Source organism: Chelon labrosus (genome assembly GCF_963514085.1).
Source record: "Chelon labrosus genome assembly, chromosome: 23".
NCBI lineage: Eukaryota > Metazoa > Chordata > Actinopteri > Mugiliformes > Mugilidae > Chelon > Chelon labrosus.
Window position 1 is genome coordinate 844042 of NC_140356.1, and position 20556 is coordinate 864597.

The window sequence follows — 20556 nt, forward strand, 5'->3', positions numbered from 1 at the left end:
CCATCCTCTTTATCCAAGCGATTAGACAAAATGGCAGCTGGCTGGTGTACTTACTTGGAGGTGTTTTACGCTGTCTGCTAGGCGAGCAGATGCCACAGTATGATGGATGTGTTGCTAGCACCTGCAGACATCTGCCTGAGAGCAGGAGGCAGAGGAAGTGGCTGTGTAGCTGATAAGAATGAAATCTGATCAACATGAATGTGACAAGGTATGAATTGTACAGAAAGTGCTACAAGTGTCTTTGTCAACAGACTCAGACTCGACCAGCATGCACCTCGCCCCATGTCTCAAATGTTGTGTCAGCCATGATGACTCAAGTATGATTGTGCGATCTTGATTATTTGCAGCAGAATACTATAAACCTGTGGAATTAATAATGTAGGCTTCTCTCTAATGCAATCTTATTTCAGAACAACAGTCTGATGAGGTAAATAAAGGCTTATTTGAGAATTACATATAACATATAACATTTATATTCCGGGGGTTTCCCATACAGTGCATCTTCAGGCGTATATTTAATCTTACATACATTTGTCCACAGAAAGCCACGTCTCAACATTACACTGCGTGCACAATTATTAGGCAAGCTGCACTTTTGAGGATTAGTTTTATTATTTAACAACCGTGCTCAACAGTCTCAGGGGGGTTGGAGCCTGTCCCAGCTGTCATCGGGCGAGAGGCGGGGTACACCCTGGCCTGGACAGATCGCCACTCTATCGCAGGACTACGCAACACCCAAGAAAAACAAAAATATTCCCATCTCACTTCTTTATTTTCATCTTTTAAACTCAGAATAATAAACAGCTCAGACTTTACAAATAAACATTTTCTGACATTTCAAAAAATAAATCAGTGACCAATATAGCCACCCTTCTTTTCAGTAACACTGAAAAGTCTTCCATCCATGGAGTCTGTCAGTCTCTTGATCACTTGACCATCAACGTTTTGTGCACAGCCTCCCAGACACGGTTCAGAGTACTGTTTTCCTTCACTGTACATTTCACATTTAAGAAGGGCCCACAAGTTCTCAATAGGGTTAAGGTCAGGTGAAGAAGGGGGCCATATCATTATTCTTTCATCTTTAAGGCCTTTACTGGCTAGCCACGTAGTGGAGTACTTTGGTGCATGAGATGGAGCATTGTCCTGCTTTAAAATCATGGTCTTCTTGAAAGATGGCAGTAGGTATGGGAGTGGAGTGTGAGTCTATCTTCAACCCGAAAAGGTCACCTACACATCACCTAGTATGCTTAAATCCAATAGGCATTCAAGTTCATTCAGCTAGGAGTTGGAAAGTATACATAAAAATGGTGATATGGTCAAAATACTCAAATGCCTAATAATTGTGCATGCAGTGTATGTTTAGTATTCATGTATATACTACATAGGCTGCTGCTAATTGTCGCTAAATCCTGTATTATTACGGTAATTTAATGATGGACTGATATAAAATGCATGCTCTTATTCTTCGTGCAAACATTTCATATATTGTATGAATTGTTTGTAACAGGTAGGATCTAATCATAATTGGAGTATTTTATTAAGACAATATACAAAGCCCTGCAAAAAATAACAAAAAAAAGAAACCTCAGTGTCTCGTGAAAACTTGTGGGAAACACTGTTTTCTGTACTTTGCTTTGGGTGAGAAAAACCAAGAAAAACATTCAGTACTTGGCTCATTTCTTACATAAGCTGCAAATGGAACAGATAACGCCCACATGACAACATTTTCCAAAATCAAATGTTACATGGTTGATGAATTTTTATTTTTTTTATTTATTTTGTGACCCATCATTAACCTGATCAGTGTGAAAACAAATGACCTGCTGGTATATTACTTTGATCTGTAGGACGGCAGATTGTACTCTGCTAACATATTGTCATTTCCCTCCTCTGCTGCGAAAATTGGATTCATGTGCTTCGCTGAGGCTTTTGTTTGCATGTAGATGATATGACAAATACCTAAAAGCCAAATGAGTTGGCTTGGCCACATAAAGACCAGGTGCATCTGCTGCCCTGGAAGGGCCATATGCAATCTCTGTGTAGCACAAACAAATGGTCACTGAGTCCAGTTCAGTGGGATTAGACCCAGAAAATCCACTCTGCAAATTAATTACAGCTTGGAAAAAATGGAGTCCAGAAGGCGCTTTTGTTCTCAGGGAGAAGGCTTAGTGGTCCCCTATGGTTGAGAGGGTCTGTCTATATATTGTCTTGCTTTAAGGTTTATGGCCAGTTGGGACTGTATATCAGAGTAACATTACTTTACATCATTGGTAGCTGGGTTGACATTAGAGGTCTTTACATCAAATCGGAAAAACAACTGAACCTTTACATGTTGGAGTTTACTGGTAATTTTGTTATAGGCCTAACCAGTAGCCCACATCAAAAGGAGATCAGGAGTCTCTCAGACCCTGTTCTTACCTGGCATTTTCATGTGTCCCAGTTGATCTGATCACAAGTGATGTATGTTCACACCTGGAATGAGAATGCGTCTCGACTCCGGTCCCCTGTGACCGCTTGTGATCGGATCTCAGTACCACGCTTCATAGACATCTACATCATTTGGTAAGTGCAGAGGGTTCTAGTACAGTGGGAATATTGTGCAAATTGTTGTTGTCTCACAACGCTGGGTCACTAATACCTTTGTTATAGATGCAGAGTGTGTACACAGTGCAAACATGGAGTGTCAAGTGGAAAGCTGTTTGTATGCGCATAGTGCATATGTGTAGTTCTTCAAGGCTGACGGTTTTCCCTAGTGTACGCGTGAATGGAGAACCTATTGTAGCCTTTAATGATCTTGAACCAAGACCCCTCCTTTTCTCCTGTGGGACCTGAGGTTTCTAAGATATAGTGAAAAGAGAGTGACAGCTTTCTCTTCTTTCAAAGACGAGTCTCTGTGCGAGTCAAGGCCACTTTTTCATATTTGAAGCAGTCAGAAAACAGAAGAGGAAATTGTTGTTGACTTGGATTAGAGAGATACATGAAGCAGTAGCTCTCCTGCCGTTGCAATAACAGAACTGGTAGAAAGATATCCGTATACCCCTTGTCCTAAAATGAGTCAACATTCTGATATACAGTAAAACACTAGCTTCTCTTTGAAATTTACATTGTCAGATAAAACAGGATGCAATTGAAGTGTAGGCTTTCAGTTTCAGCTTGAGGGTTTAAACAAAAATACGATGTGGAAAAATTAGATATTGCAACCGCTTTTATACAAAGACTGCTGCTTTCAGGGGCTCAAGTGGAATTTGATAAATTAACCTAATCACAACTAACATGTTCATTTTAATGGTTTACCAAGAATGTTTTTCTGGGAATAACCGAAGTGTGGAACCCATGGACATCATGAAATGTTAGGATCCGTACTTTGTGATGCTTTGCCAAGCCTTTACTGCAGCTATCTTCTCTTGTTGTTTGTACTGTATGTGTGTTCTGCCTTTGGTTTTGACTTCAGCAGTCCACTGTTGATCAGGTTGAAATCAGAAGGCTGACATGGTCATCGGGGAATATCCAGCTTCTTTACCTTCAAAAACTGGGTTATTTCACAGTAGGCTTTGGGTCATTGTCCATCTGTACAGTGAAGTGCCATCTGCTTCCCTTGGCCGTCTCTGAGCAGAAAGTATATCCCAGTACACTTCAGAATTCATCAGGCTGCTTCTGTCTTCTGTCACATCATTAACAAGCACTCGTGACCCAATATCATTTGAAGCCCTTGCCTTGATTCTGGTACAGCTTGATCTTAGTTTCCACTATCTAAAAAATGCTGTTCCATAACCGGTTTGGAAAATACAGTTTTTTCAGCATGGCCTTTCTATTCCTGAGCCTTATGAATGGATAATGATCCGCCAGCCCCAGGGAGTGTTCCTCAGGTTTCTCACACTGTGAAGGTTTATTATTTATTTAAATAAAATTTTTATGAGTATGGAAAGAATGCTGCCATTACCACCGTTCACCAGGGTGTTGCTTTTTCCCTAAGAATGTACCAATCTGTATTTAGCCTAATTTTCACTCACACTGGGAGCTCACAGCAAGCTTCCAAATGCAAATGAGATATCCAGCCACAGTCATCTTCACTTGTTTGACAGTTTGAGCCCTGACTATGCACCAATCAGCCACAACATTAAAACCACTGACAGGAAAAATAAATCACATTGACATTGAATACAATGTTCTGCTGGGAAACTGTTGGACCTGGCATTCGTGTGGATGTTAATTAGACATATACCACCCACCTAGACCGGACCAGACCACCCCAGGCACCCCCACCCCACTCCTTGATGGCCATTCCCAGCAGGATGCAACCTGATGCAGACACATACACAAAAACACTTTAGGAACAACTTAAAAAACATGACGAACGGCACAAGATGTTGACCTGACCTCCAAATTCACTAGATCCCAAACTGATCAAGTATCTGTGGGATAATCCACAGAGGCCTTTACCCTCAACCCATAGGACCCAAAAGACCCCCCACTAACAACATTCTGTTGCCAGACATCATGTTGTTAAACCATTATATTGTTTTGTATTGTCACAACTCACAAATTAATTTACTGAAAGTTAAAGTTGCAACTTTTTATTTATTTCTGACTTATTTTGTCAATATTCATTCCGCTTGACACATTTCACTGTACTGCTAGCAATCACTACTATAAGCCAAGGAGCTTCTTATGTATACTCCTGAAGCATTTCACACGTAGTCTACAGCAAGTATGAAGTACAGACCTGTCTTCAGTATGTTTACACAATTTAAATTTTGATCAGAGAAAAGGCTAACTTACTGTTCTGAAAGACATGTCTTCATCATGTAATGTGTATGTGCAGTACAAGAAAAAATCCACTCCACTGGTATCTAAATTCAAGATTTAGTTTAATATTGAAAAGTGATAAACAGTTTGGCGTTTGTCCTCGTATTAATTCAGTTTCTCTCCATCCCAACCCCACAGTGAAGCCCCTCCCCCTGTCTCCATTGGAAGCCCAGTCATTAACGCCGGTGGGAGGAGCTGGCGAGCGGCAGGCCTTAGAGCTGAGGGTCCGGGCAGTGGAGGAGGAGAACCGGGCACTGCGCCGAGAGCTCAGCCGGCCACACAGGAGCCCGTCTGCGCGCCTTCCAAGCGGCGGTCACCGTGGCAACCAAAGCCGAACCCATTCAGAGGAAGGCACTGGCGACAATGAGGGCCAGAAAGCTGCCGCAGTGGGAAACAGCTCGGACTGTGTGCAGCAGCCAGTGGTGGATAAGTGTGAGGTGAGACATGTTTTATGTACATTTCTGAAAGGAGTTTTTAAACTTACAAAGAAGCCCAGTTTTGCAATTGTTCGAAGCCTTTTTGTTGAGCAATGCGGTATGACCTTGAAGATAGTTCCCAGGAAGTAAAGTACTATCAGAACATAGTGAAGCCACGTTATAGCTTGCCTTCAGGCAGCAGTGATAGAGTTGGTCTGCTGTTGGGATATCGCTCACTGTCAGAAGGCTGGATAATATGAGAGCCTTACCACAGCCAAGCTGCTATCCACACAATGCTAGTACCTCACAGCACCACAGCTCATCACCTTTATTGTGTATGTGACAATAAAGTTTGCGCTCCAATTGTCCATCTACAGCCTTTTCCGCTTCCCTGTTGTTTTAAGCAGGTTGTTATTTTCGTTTTGCATATGTTAGTGGGATCTTGCTTCAGTGTCTCATATGTGTGGCAGTTTTCCCACATGAGTTATATATTTAAATAATAATGTTATGTGTCATTAATAAATAGACACATTTTTAATCAAATGTTTTCATTTTGCCCTTATTTACTACTTACAGCACTTATTTTTTTTATATTGATAGATTGGATAAAATTATTGTAAGTGCACATCACAAATTTTACTGCAGATGCATTTGAATACACTCTAGGCACTGGTTGGAAAAGATAACTTAAGCTGATTTTTCTTCAGCACGCAAGCACACCTGGTGCTTTCTGGCTGGCAGCTGTGTGATTTGTGTATAACACTCCTAGAAAGGATATCCCCCCGGATCGTTTCTTATCACCACCTTCCACTTTCCTCCCACATCAGCTGGCACATGCAATTCTTAGCCTGGTACAGTTGAAGGAGCTTGCAGGGGAAGCAGAGCTCCTTTGGGGTTGGAACGGGAAAAATCTAGAACGGAAAGTGAGAGTTTAGCACAGCTTCCAGCAGTGCTTGAACATGACCCCTGTTCATTTGGAGGGTTAGCCCAGCTGCCTTGAGCTTTGCAGGAAGATTAGTATAAATGCTATTGAGAAGGAGGAAAAAAAAAAAAGTCCGCATGGAGTTTTGACATGTCGGTTGACATCAGGGAGAGACATTTTGAGCTGTAATTGGAGCCATAGCCTAGAACTGTGAGGGAAAAAGCCAACGTAATGTTAAAAATAGACTTCTCCATCCACCATTTTAGCAGTTATACATAGTGACAGGGAGACCGACAACTTTTACTTCCAATTCCTGTTTGAATTGCTGCAACAAGGCATTTTTAAAATAATTAAATATAAATATCTTAATAAAAATAAGCAATTAATCCTCAAAGTGTATTGGAACAATGCCATCAACATAACTTCCTCAAACAATGAGTCCTAGAATCAATAAAAGAAATTTGTTTCCACCATCAATTCCATAGCAACTTCCTCTTTTTAAAGTTGACTAATATGTGGTGAATTTCGGGTCAATGTTGACTAGTCAGTGTCGTCACACGTAAAAACTCAGTAGAAAGTAATGCTTTGCAACCATGAAATCTGTATTCTTGACCTGAATACATATTGTAAAAAGAAGCTACAGAGGCTTTTCTGTAAGGTAACTGAGGCTTGAACGTGGGCTATTGTCAGCTGTAGCCCATGCCAACACCATACACACAGTCAGCCTGACACCTCTAATATGCAAAATCAAAGTTTGATGCAGGCAGAGTTTATTCTTAATAATATAATAATATACCCGAGTCTAATTCTGGGTGCCATGCGAGTTCAAACTGATTTCATGGTGTCATACATCTGTTTTTATATTGCGTGGTACTTCATTACAATATGAGGCTGGTCACAGCCTTTTACCAAAAAATACGGTACTTTTGCCCAGGAAACAATCGTGTCTTCCTGTATCAAGTTTGCTCTCCCTACTGACAATAATTGTGTCCAAACATAGACCTTAATCCCATTAGTAGAATACAGTTCATCCATCACTTGTCACAATTATATCCACTCCTAATCGACTGTGTCCATTTCCCTATTATATGAATAAATGTTCAAACCTTACTAATGTTTCTAATAGAAAACATCCATTGATGGAATAACCTGGTCATTCAGTATATTCAGGTAGTCAGCTGACCTCATTCTTTGGGCACATAATGTTGCTGAACCTAGACCTGAGCAACTGCAGCAACCCCAGATCATAGCACTGCCCCCACAGGCTTGTACAGTAGGCACTAGGCATGATGGGTGCATCACTTCATCTGCCTCTCTTCTTACCTTGATGCCCCCATCACTCTGGAACAGGGTAAATCTGGACTCATCAGACCACATCACACCTTCTTTCATTGCTCCAGAGTCCAGTCCTTATCCTCCCTGAGGAATTGAAGCCTTTTTTCCGGTTAGCCTCACTGATTAGTGGTTTTCTTAAGGAAATGCTCTTACTTATACTGTTGATTTTCTTTGATTTGATTTCACTAAATGATCACCGATCATTTTTTTTCCTACCACATTTCTTCCTCCCCACAATTCTTCCAGTATTTTTAATAATGTGTTGGACAGTTCTTAACCCAAATTTTGTAGTTTCTACAATCTCCTTAGATGTCAATGATTTGACCCTTCTCAAACAGACCAACATCTTTTCCACTACCACTGGATGTGGAAACCTTTGGACCTGGCATTCATGTGGATGTTACTTACACATTTACCACCCACCTAGACCAGACCAGGCACCCCCACCCCATAGCAATGACGCTCTTTGATGGTAGCAGCCATCCCCAGCAGGATGCAGCCTGACACAGACAAAACGGTTTAGGAGCAACTAAAAATAAACATGATAACAAGCACTGTCCTCCAAATTCACTAGATCCCAAACTGATCAAGTATCTGTGGGATGATCCACAGAGGCCCCTACCCTCAACCCATAGGACCCAAAGGCCCCCACTAACAACATTCTGTTGCCAGACACCACAGGACACCCTCAGAAGGCCCATGTCCATTCTCTGATGAGGCACAACTGTTTTGGAGGCACAAGGGAGACCTACACAATATTAGGCAGGTGGTTTTAATGTTGTGGCTGATCGTTGTATATTAGAGATTAGATATCTATTAGATATCTATATATCTAGATAGATTAATAGATATCTATCTATCCTGAGTTGCTTTCACAGAATGTTTAATAGATATCTATTAATCTATCGATATGAGCGATATCCATTTACCTATTTTATTGAATAGATAACTAATATCTAATATTAGATATCTTTAAATATAAAGAAGCATATTCCATTTTGCCAAAAATTCCTGAGTTGCTTTCACAGAATGTTTTAGGTCATGTCTATCTGTACCAGCTGCTTCTTCCTTCTGTTACATTTCCAGGGCATAAAGCCATATATTCTTATGCCATCCACTGGGTTTTACAGATGATGTTGTAAGCGCTGGCTCGTCAGCTATAAGCCTCCTCCATATTCTTCCTTCTTGCCTTTATAGTAAAGGCTAATTTTTGTTGGAACTTTTCCAAGGAATGCTCTACCATCTCATTGATCATCTTATTTGTTTTTGTCAAATCTAATTGCACCTTGTGGTGAATCCTCTGTATTTGCTCTTATAAATGATTCTCTTTATGCTAAAAGTCTGAACTGGAGAGTGTTTCTTTGCTTGGCTTGATGTTGTGAAGGAATTTTTCTTTACTAGGGAAAGGATCGTGAGCTCATTCACCACTGTCTGTCTTCAGTGGATGCCCAGGCATTTTTAAAGCAACCAGTGTGTTCTTTTTTTTCTTTGAATATACCAAATTCTTGATGCAGCCATTCCTTGTGTTCCTGCTATCTCCTTACAGATTTGTGTTTTTCTTTTTTACAGACTAAGGACAGTGTGTTTCATCTCAGTGGAGTCTTTCTTGTAAAAGACACCACTGAGATGTGTAATGAGAAATGTAGTATCTATTTTTCTTCCAGACTTTAAGGAAGTGCGATATTTAATTATTTGTGATAGTCCAACAGTTTCACCAACAGTGAGTAGCTTCTTGGAGTTATAATTCGGTGAAAACCGAACAAACAGTCAGAATGGAATTTTGATGAAATTCAGTTGTGGTTTTATTTGAAGAAAACACCTTTAGAAATGCAAAGTAGGTGGGTCCAACACTGAGGCAACACCCAGTAGGAGCATTTGTTCCGATAAATTGACATATGACAAGCAAATGTTGACTTTGGTTCCTATCACCGACTTCCCCATGCTGCTAGCAGGCTTGGAGCATTGGGTGGGACCCATATGGATTGGCGGCATTTTCTTTTCAAAAAGGGAGCAGTGAAGAAGAACTACCTCTGTCCATACAATAGACCATTTCAGTGTTCTCCTTGTTTCACTCAAAAATGTGAAAAACATACAAGACAGTTATCCAGGCAACCATAACTTTAATGCCCACTAGAGACCAACTGTCAGCTACAAAGGTGTGGCCCAAGAGAAACTCGCTTTATATGGGGATGGACCTTGAAGGTGCCCCAGACTCTTGACAAGCCTACGTCACAGCAGTTAACTGTCCAGTGTTTGAGTGACACCCAAGGCTGAAATCTCAATTTAAGTATTTAAGTAGATTTAAGTATTTTTTATATTGTTAAAAAAACTCTAATTACTTGAACTTATTCAATATATCGAGACCTACTTTCTTAAGAATCTTCTTGTTTTCTACTTTTCTTCAGTATCAGTCATCCGATGACAGTTTTTTTTACATGCACAGGTACACTGCAAAGAGATGATGACAATTTAACCTTCTTGAATATAATTCTGTACCTCCTTTTTACAGTCATTAAGCTCATAAGTCATATTAAAGTAAATTAAATAATTCAAATAATAACAGAGGAGCTCATAAACAAAAGGATGTTTGCCAAGGCTACAGATGTTTGTGCAGATTACTGTCTCAGCTCCTGGTTACAGTTGGTGTGTTCCCTTTAGCAGTGTCGTTTTTATTGACAAGTCCAACCTCTTTTGGGAACATGAATCATTTTTTAGCTGAGATGGCTTTTAACCTACCTGTTAAGTAACGTGTGTGTGGGCTGCAAACATATCTTGTGCAGTTTTACCACTACGAGTGTGTGACTGACCTACTCTAACCTCACCCCTCAGAACACAAGGGCCGCCACCTCTTAAAGCTTATTAAATCATGTCTAATATTCCAGTAATTATAAACCACAGGCCTGTCAATAGTAATGAAACAAATGAAAGTCAGAGAAATGTCAATAATTTACTGAAGATTAGAACAAATTAACCATTTTTGGCTGCGATCAGAAACGTTTAACTGTGAATATCATCAGCATTGCCCCACACTACAGTTTTATTTTTTATGTCCTTAATGTACTAATTTCTTACCTACCATTGCCTACTTTCGACCACTCCCACACAAATAAGCTCACTCATCAGTTCAGCTCGATCTATGTGTCTGTCTGTCTCTAAACGCCAATGTGACGCTTAAGGTCAGGTCCAGGTCGGCAGTCAAAGACCAGCCTTGGATAAATGATTAAATCTACAATTGCAAAAGAGAATGTTGGAAAGCAGAACGCAGCTGCAAGAAATCTGGTCTGGTTGTTAATTTCAGTGTCATGGAGGACATCACAATATAGCGATATGACTAAGGGAGCAAGATCACATTATTTCTCCCACCTAATCTCAGTTCGTCAATGCAACCCACGTGTCGTGTTTAAAGCGACTATTATGCTGGTAAATCCCACTCCTCCAAGTTCCCAAATCTGCAAATAATGAAGATCTTGAAGTCTTTTCATCTTATTTTACTGATGAAGTGATATCATAACAAAGTCTGTTACCGGACTGTATCTACCTGACCTCACATCCACAACAGCACACTCTGGATCGGTTTTACCCCATTACTGTGGTTGAAAGGTTGTCACATAAGAGAGGGACTTAAATCCAAAGATTTTATATGTTGTGCCCTCATAGTCCAGTTTTAACAGTCTTCTGTATACTGGTTGTGTCCGACATAACAAAGCCGGTCCAATCATGTTTTTATCATCACAGAAACCTTTCCAAAATCAAGCCTCTTTCATCTTTTAAAGACACAGAGACTATTTTACAGGCTTTTATTTTGTCATGTGTGGATTATTGTAATAGCCTTTTTACTCTGAACAATAAATCTCTCGACTTCAGACTGTACAGAATCCAGCTGCAAAGGCTTTTAACCAGAACCAGCAAAAAGGGATCACATCACTCCGGGTCAAACAGCGCATTATTGGCTCCCAGAATGTTATAGAAATAAAGAGAAAGCGCTTATGATTACTTTTAAAGCTCTTCACGGCCTTGCCTCCAGCTATGTTACTGACCTTTTAGCACCACATGTGCCAGTGCCATGGCAGAGGTCTGATGTCTATTCCAGCCTCGGCTGAAAACAAAAGGGGACAGAGTATTGGTGGCTTGGGCCAACAGCTGTGGAATAATCTGCCAGGGGATGTCAGCTCACCTGAGTCAGTGATCTCTTTTAAATCTATCCTTAAACAATATTGTACTGTAGAGCTTTTCTTGAGCCTAACTTTGTGTTTTATTATTTTCATCATTGCTATTATTCTTATTTGGACGTGTTTTGAAACTTCCAATTTTAACAGAACTCGTCAGAACAGAAGAAAGCAGGTATAAAGGCTTGTTTAGACCATATGAGAAGACCTTCACAAGTAGCAGGGTCTGATTCTTCCACTTCCCCTTTTACTGCTACCTCCTGTGTCCATTATAATATTTATTTCAGGCCTTCAGGATCACAATTTCCTAACATGGTTTTTATACTGTAACTGTGACACTCATATACTGTTGTTATCCATATTTGTTGTGCCCCGGTTAAACAACACACACAAGCATATGTGACTGATCAGAATTCTTCTGTGTGAATTATTTGATGTCCCATGGTATGATGTGCTGTAAACACTGTTCTTTTTGCTGAAAACAATACTTTTGTCACCCTTTTCTGTGAAATCCCATTCATGACCATTTTTCAATCCTTCGTTCTCTTTTTTTCGTTTTCTCCACAGACAATCCATGTGGCCATCGTGTGTGCAGGTTACAACGCAAGTCGAGACGTAGTGACGCTGGTTAAGTCTGTGCTCTTCCACAGGTACATATTTTCTACTTCTAAGAATAATGGACTTTTCTATGTTTATCGATTCAAGGAGGAACTGTTAAGAAATTGTTGTTCAAAATACATGGTATTGGGTTGGGAATGTTTCATTCAGGCTCCTCTGATTGCTGGAGAAACTTTGGTTCTCATGAAGCCGATCATCACATATTTTGGGCATTAATAGTTTCTTTCTGTACCCACACGGAATGCCAAATCATATTTGGCACTAAAATTACTTTTAATTGGATGGAACTGTTACTGGATTTCTAAATTCACAAAGCATTAGTATAAAAGCAAAATACCTATTTGGTATACTGAGTGTAGCTGCTAAAAAAGCCATTACCATGAAGTGGCTTAACCCAGACCTACCCTCTCTGCATGATTGGCTCAAAATAATCCATGAAATTTTCATAATGGAAAGAATCACTGTCTGAGTGCGCACATCCATCCCATTCTCAGAAACGCAATGTCTCAGAAATGCTGTGAAGAGATTTGGCACAAACATCTACTTGGACTCAAGGATGGAGGCGTTGGATTTTGGTGAACAAAGGTGACTGTGATGAAACAGGATGTGAATGAGATATTGTAAGAATTTCTCCTGATCAGGCACAAATTTCCACTTGGACTATACAATGATGGGATTAGAATTTGGTGGTCAAACCAAACGGCCATAGCTTCTTTTTGTCCATGTATAATGCCGTACCAACTGTTATCAATTTGTTCCTGATGATAATTCTTTATGACTCTGGCTCAGAGTGCTGCTGCTGAATGGATCTGTAACAGTCACAGGCATACTGATGGATGGCTACATGATGGATGGATGGATGGATCTAAATATCTAAAATAATAAACTATATCATGGTAGCAAATGAAAGAAAGATCAAAAATGTAGAAGAGACACAGAATGGTATGTAACCTCAGATGGATTTTTTTAATTTCTTTGATGGTGTCTTAGATGTGACAGTCTTTGACGTGACAGGCATATTGAGTCATTTTTTAGATTCTAGTGTTTCCCCTTAGTCTTCATATTACCTCACCAAGTTACAGTTATTATATAAATGCTTTTTCTTGGATATTTTCTGTTTGTGAGGATCATGAGTAATCCCATGGATTTATCTAATTCCTCAAACCAAGTGATTGAAAAAATCATCTTAAAACTCCACTATAATTAAAGCTCAATTTTAACTTGAAATGTCCCACAATTTATATAATCCTTCAGTGTTACTATATTTTAGGTTTTATCCAAATGACAGAACAACTTCTGTGTTTTTCTACAGTCTCAAGTTAGCCAAAGTACTCCATATGAGAACAACCTGGAGACTATGGCAAAACCTAACCACCATGATACAGAAAATCTCCAGTGAGAAGTGAAGAGTGGGAAAGACAAGTCAGGACTCCCAGTAATTGGACACTTAATACGTGTATAGCATAATCTATTGCATATTATGTTTTGGAGACGGAGGATTCATTAGTAATCAGTCCATGTGAATTCAGTATTATGCCTTCTAAGATGTTATTTGATATTCAGCTCCAGAACTGTTCTTAAGATTAAATTGTATGCCCGCACAAAATATAATATAAATGTAACATCCTTCTTTCATACATACTTTCAGGACGTGCATTTTATCGAGTTAGTTAGCTCAGCAGCTCTCTATCGTAAAATTTATCTGAATTAAAATGTTTTTAGTAGGTGAAATATTTTCCCTGATAGCACCATGGGGAGCCATAACAAAAGCACAAGCAGTAATATTTCTGAACCTCGCAACTATCTCCGGATTACAATTTACCACTCTGTGTTTATACCCGGTAGAGATTACATTAGAGAGTTCCTTTGCATTTTTTTTCTGCAAAGGTCGCCTCAGGCACTCAGCTCGTACTCATCAGTGTGTCAAGAAAAAAAATGAAGGCAGAGAGGCCTATAAACAATGCAGTGTCGCTTTAAAGAATTGGCGCCTTTCAGAATTTTCCACATTTCTGTATAAAAATAACTCAGAACATCAGCGGATTTTCAAACAAATCCTGAATAGTTAGACAAATGAAAGGAAATATTATGCTTTGTACATACTGAAATGAGCCAATATTACATATCTGTGCACTAACTTTTGCACCTTTAGAATTCCAACTTAGTTTCAAGGCCAAATTTGACTGATCTGTCCAGAAGTGTTTCCAAGCATTGTATTGAAAGTCAGGTGTTGTTCAGTGTGTCGTTTTGTTTGGAAAAAAATTGGAGATTTGTCATAGTCTGATGTTCACAACACATGTTTGTAGAAGTGTATGAATGATCTCAAATGGTAAATGGCCTTGCTTTTATATAGCGCTTTTCTACCTATTGGTACTCAAAGCGCTTTACAGTCATAGACACATCTACCCATTCGCTCACACAAGCACACACACATTCACACACCAGTGCCACACACTGAGAGCAACTGGGGGTTCAGTGTCTTGATCAAGGACACTTCGGCATGTGGCACATCTGGTTCGAGGACAACCCACTGTACCTAATGTTACTTCATGTTGCTACAATGATGTAAATGTTCATGAATCCACCATCAGGAAAGCACTGAACGACCGCGGTAATGATTAACGATTAATTCTTCAATAATCTTTGAATAAACAAACAAGATTGCGTTCTTGTTGTCTGCTTTCAGTAGTGACAGTTTGGGGGCGTAACATCAGTGTTCTCATCAGTGTTCTGCCCAAATTAGAGTTCACAGATTCACTTCAGTTCATGTGAAGATTTGGATGGTCCCCAGCAGCATTTGTTAACTCAAAGGGGGTGTTTATTCACTGTTGTTTTGCCACTGAGTGACAAATATGCGAGCGGACAGGTGCCTGAGAGGTCAGCGTGTTGCACTGTCGTTTGATAGTGTGCTCTATCTTGCTGAATGACTCAAAAGGTGGAACAGGACATGGGACATCGATCGGGACAAACGCACTCTGACAAACACAGTCTGGCCCTGCAACAAGCTGACTGCAGTCTTTATCAAATGGCTTCTCCTGCTGTATATCATCTCTGTATGGTCGATTTCTAATGAAAAATTGCACATGCTATAAATTCCCCATGAAACGAGACTAAAAAGATAAATGCCATTTCATTCACTGTAGTTACAATTCTGTCATTTAATTTCATCAGTGGTATTCTGTTTAGCCACCGCTGTAAATCAAATATTTGCTACCAGCACATCTCTGTCCACAGTGATGGAGAGCCCTGTATATTAGCCCTCACTGTGTGACAAATGCTGAACCACCTGAGAGATGGCCTCTTTCTGCTGCATTCAGTCAGACAGCGGGGCTTTTCATCAGTCTGATCTGTCCAGCAACAACTTTGCTGTGTCCTATCAGGATCATATGACTGGCAAAAAAACCCAAAACACCATTCATCTGTTTAAAAGCTTTCAGTGACCTCTTTTGGTTGCATAAATGATAACTGTTGTTATTATAATCAACTTTCTCCCTCCCCGGCCTTCATCTCCCACAGTGCCAGCATCTGGTGCCATTGTCAGAGAACACAGCAACCAATGATTGTATGTTGCCTTGGTTGTAATATGTTGTGTTATAGTTGGTAACTTAGTTCACAATAACTGCTACATTTTGTAAGACGCGAACCCCCTTCATGTGATTTTAGATGGTTTAGCCCATAGACTGTTAAACGAATAAATAAATATGGACAGTCTCTGTGCAGTACGGTCCAAGAGTGGAGCCACGCAGAGCCACGTTATCAGTGACCAGCCCACGCTTCAGCCAGACTCACCACTAGTTACAAAGAAATGTTGGATAAACACTGTACTTATTTATTTTTGTTTCATTTTTCAACTCTCATGGTTATTACATATACTGCAGCCAGCCACCAGGGGGAGCTCTACTTGCTTTTGCTTCACTTTTGAGGAACTGTTCCATTGACCATCTTTATACAGTCTATAGCCTGGCATGGTGTAACCTGGTGTTAGTTATTGCAGACTGCAGTGCAGTGTAGTGGATGTAATGTTATATTCCACAGAAAAATACACTGTTGATCCATGGGTAATTTTTTATTTTATATATCCTCAGATGAAGAATTAGAATTTTTTATTTATTTATTTTTTATGTATGTATGCAAAGAATGGCTGCTAGACAAATAAAACTGTTTGCTAAACTGACTAAATCAGTTTTGTAATTTATTTGGGAAAGTTATACATTTAGCTGTTTCTAAGTTAAGGTTTATGCATCAGCTTCTGAAGTTGTCACCAGTCATGATATTCTTAATGTTCATAGAATATAGTCAACTTAACATGCAATTAATGCAAATTAATCACACATTTTTATCTGCTTTAAATGCTCCTTAAAGGGATTATTTTTTTCAAAATCTTGCAACAATCTGAATAATCACAAATACTGTTCAGAATATTGCTCTCTAGTCATCTTTGTTGTAATGTATCCAGCTGTTTGATTACGGATCCTAAATAACAGAATGTGCGCGGGTTAATCCCACGTCCAAAATATTGTTTATTATTTTTAGTAGAGTAGAGTAGTATTATATATGTAGATAGATCCTCAGTAGTTCAGTTTTATTCAAATATGTTTTTCACTCTGTTTGTGTGTTCAGATGGTCCTCAGTCTGCCTGAAGAGAGGGTGGAGAAAAGTGCTTTTCCAGGGTGGGTGGGGGGTCTCTGAGGATGCTTTTGGCTCATCTCTGGAGCCAGATTGAGTGGATATCCTCTAACCTGGGGAAGAAGAGATCTAATGATCCGCTCTGCTGTTTTAATTACTCGCTGCAGGTTCTTCCTGTCTGCAGCAGTGCAGTTGGAGTACCACACTGTACAGCAATATGTCAATGTCATCTCAGTGGTTCAGCACTGAAAGTTCATCAGAAGTCCGCTTTTGCCGTCGGGTCCTCGGAAAAAAAACAAACTGCCTTTTTGATGAGGTGTGAAACACCAGGTGAGATCTTCTGAGATGTGGACCCACAGAAATGTGAAGCTGATAACCCTTCTTACATCCTGGACGGCATTTTCTGAACTAAAGGATGGTTAGGTTTACTGAGGAGAAAGATTGAGCAGCACACACCCCTCTTGGTTATGTGCAGAAATGCTCAAGCATATAATTATAATATGACCTTCTACTGTAGTGTAGTAGAGCATGTGAAGAATACTGAATGGGCTTCTTGGCCAGAGCCTGTGTTTGAGGTGACTGCAAACATTTCTTATTAATGCATCTAGAAATGCATAAACATCTACCGGATAAACAAAGTGTCTCAGGGAATGTAATACAAAAATACCCAAACCAGCTAAAAGGAGGTGTATACAGAGAGACCAAAAATAACTTCTGGAACTTAAAATGACAACAAAAAAAAACAAACAAAAAATACTACATAGAGCCCAAAAGTAATATATACAGATTAAAGATTACAAGATAAAAACAGAAACAACTATATAGAAGCTGGAACACATCATGTAAAACCACTGATGGATGCCATGTGTGCATTTGAAACCGTCCAATACACATCTGATTCTACAAAAGAAACAGTTGGTGTGGTGTGTCTGCACTGGGGTAGGGGATATGGTAAAAACAGATATTGTCTGCAGGATAAAGGCAGTAATAGTAGCCTGACTTTGGATATTGGAATCTATATTGGGACGTACAATCTGATTGTGGCTTCCCTAGTCTAAACATACGCTATGATCAGATAATAGCACAACAAATCTGAATCTTCGTCAGTTTGAAAGTCTTCAGTGGAACGGGAAAATATCGGATTATGAAGATTAGAGGATTAGTTCATCGCGGGCCATTCTGATAGTCAGGATGCACTTGACATATTGCTTCCTTATTGGCATTAGCCCAATCATCCTGTCAACGGCTTGTTGCTGTTTGTCCAGAAGATGTCAAAACCCTTTCTATTGGCACTGCTGTGGCTGACAGCTTTTCCAGTGCTCCGAGTTCCAATACATTTTGACAGTTCTCAGCCTCCAGTACTTAATTGAGCAAGTGCAGCTGACACATTCAGTCCCACAGCCATTCAGCACAAGACACCCCAGGGTGCTCACATCCTCTGCTCAACGTCACTTTCTCTTGACCTAGTTCGGAAGTTCTGAATATCTGTTTTATACTCCGCCCTTGCTCTGTGTGTGAGTTGATGTAAGATACTGACTGTACGGTTATCTCTCTGGATGAAGCTTTGGTTGTCCTATTATATGAATCATCTACCTCATCATGCTGTAACTGTCTCTTCAAATCTCAGGAATGCACACCTATCCCCAAATATGTCATTTTAATGTAGACTAACCACTCTCCTCCACTCATGGAGTTACTTCTGGACTACCACATTTTGGTAAATGGAAGACAGGAGCACACTGCGGCCTGATTCTCATCCCTTATCAGAATCAGTTTACTTGTATACATAATAACTGTACAGGACTAATATGGCCCAGAAGGAGCTTTGTCAAGTTTCAGAAAATCACTTATGCTACAGTCCAGGACATTAACATATAAATGAATGTTTATTACATCCAAGCCCTAGACAAAATGGGTTTGCAGAAAGTTGATTAAGCCTATCATATGCACAAGAAAAGAAATCTGTTTTGTATTCTGTATTCAGTATTGGATGTTTGACTTTGGTGTCAGTCTCGAAACCAATAATACATTAGCCTGTGTCTCGATATTCCTCATGTCCTTACCCTTGCCATGACTCGGCTCCAACCATAGGTCTACTAAACCGCCTTTCAAGGGGATCGTACAATGGTAGGTCACATGGAGTTGCTCTAACAGAAGGACATAGTGTTTTTTCATTACATCGGTATAGTGAAAAGACACAGGTGCAGCAGAAGTCTAGTTTCTTTTTGCAGCTTGCAGGTCTTGGGCAAATGTGTTTTTCCACTTAATCCAAACATTGTTGAACTCTACTTCACACTGTTGCAATCGGCAGGGTGCACTATTTGCATTTATGTAATATGAAGCAAGCTGTTTCTGTAGAATAACATATTCAACCATGGACATGTGTGTTTGTATGTGCCTGCAGGCGGAACCCTCTTCACTTCCATTTCATCACAGACTCCATTGCTCAGCAGATCCTGTCCTCTCTGTTCCATACCTGGATGGTTCCTGCTGTCAGGGTGGACTTCTACGATGCAGATGAGCTGAAGGTGAGGAACACAGACTTTTCCTCACTCACTAACTCAGAGCTTCCCTCAGACACTCTGCGGCAGTCATGTAAACCCCAACCCTTCTTCACTGTGGTGTTTCAGTCTGAAGTGTCATGGATCCCCAACAAACATTACTCTGGGATCTACGGGCTGATGAAGCTTGTACTCACCAAGACACTGCCATCAGATCTGCAGAGGGTCATCGTTCTGGATACAGACATCACCTTTGCCACTGACATTGCTGAACTCTGGGCCGTCTTCCATAAGTTCAAAGGTAATCCATCTCATTTTATGTCGCATACTGTTTGTGCAGGTATATTTGTAATGTTTGGGCTTGTAATGCATGAAATAATTGATGCTCTGTGAGGGGTTTAGCTGTGCCTTTCTGCCCAGCTGATGGCAGTTTTATCTATTTTCTTCCAGATCTTGTCTTGAATGTACCAAAGGAAGGACTTGTTATTAGAATGTGTTACTAAACCTTTATTAGGTTCTCCCAATTTACTCCATGTCCAATTTTGGTGTGGTGCAATTGACAAGCACACCTTATTGGTCATGCTGACAGTTCTAACTGTCTGGTGCATTCCTCTCTAGTATGCAGGCTGCTTAGTGGGATATGTTTTAAGATAATAGTTTGTGGTAAATAAACTATGGTGTATATTTATAGATTAGTATTTGTATGTATGCGTATTAAGGTTCTAAAGCTGATTTAGTTAATAGGCTGTCACCATCGTCATCAGAAGCTGATACCTGCTTGAGTATAACTGGGTATTATTTGTTGCTCACTGCTTCACACACATCCCAACTCTTGATTTATTGACTTGTTCCAGAATATGTAATCAGCAGTCTGAAGTTATCTATTTGAGGTCTGGCCATTTTTTCATGTTTTCTGTTTGTGTGTGTGTTATTTTATGTAGCCAATGTAAAGTATAGTATGCAGTTCTTAGTGATATGTTTCAGAAAGCGTCCCCCATCACTGCCAAGTGACAGCAGCCTAGTCCGACTAATGGTCTGTTGTTTGTCCAGAGGTTTTCCCATCCATCTTTGTTATTTGCACAATTCATTCACTTCAACAGATTTTTCACTCATGACTCACCACATAGGATTGTCCTTGTTGAATCTATGTGTTTGGCATCAGCTGGAGA

General features: G+C 40.0%; 1 protein-coding gene across 1 annotated transcript in view; it reads left to right on the top strand.

Moving 5' to 3' along the window:
* Nucleotides 1-20556, top strand: part of large1 (LARGE xylosyl- and glucuronyltransferase 1) — an 84442-nt gene that overhangs the window by 26050 nt on the left and 37836 nt on the right. Inside the window, exons 3-6 of the mRNA XM_084573578.1 lie at nt 4945-5243; nt 12213-12295; nt 19291-19414; nt 19517-19688. Coding sequence (XP_084429704.1) covers nt 4945-5243; nt 12213-12295; nt 19291-19414; nt 19517-19688 — 678 coding nt within the window. The remainder of the gene's footprint in view (nt 1-4944; nt 5244-12212; nt 12296-19290; nt 19415-19516; nt 19689-20556) is intronic.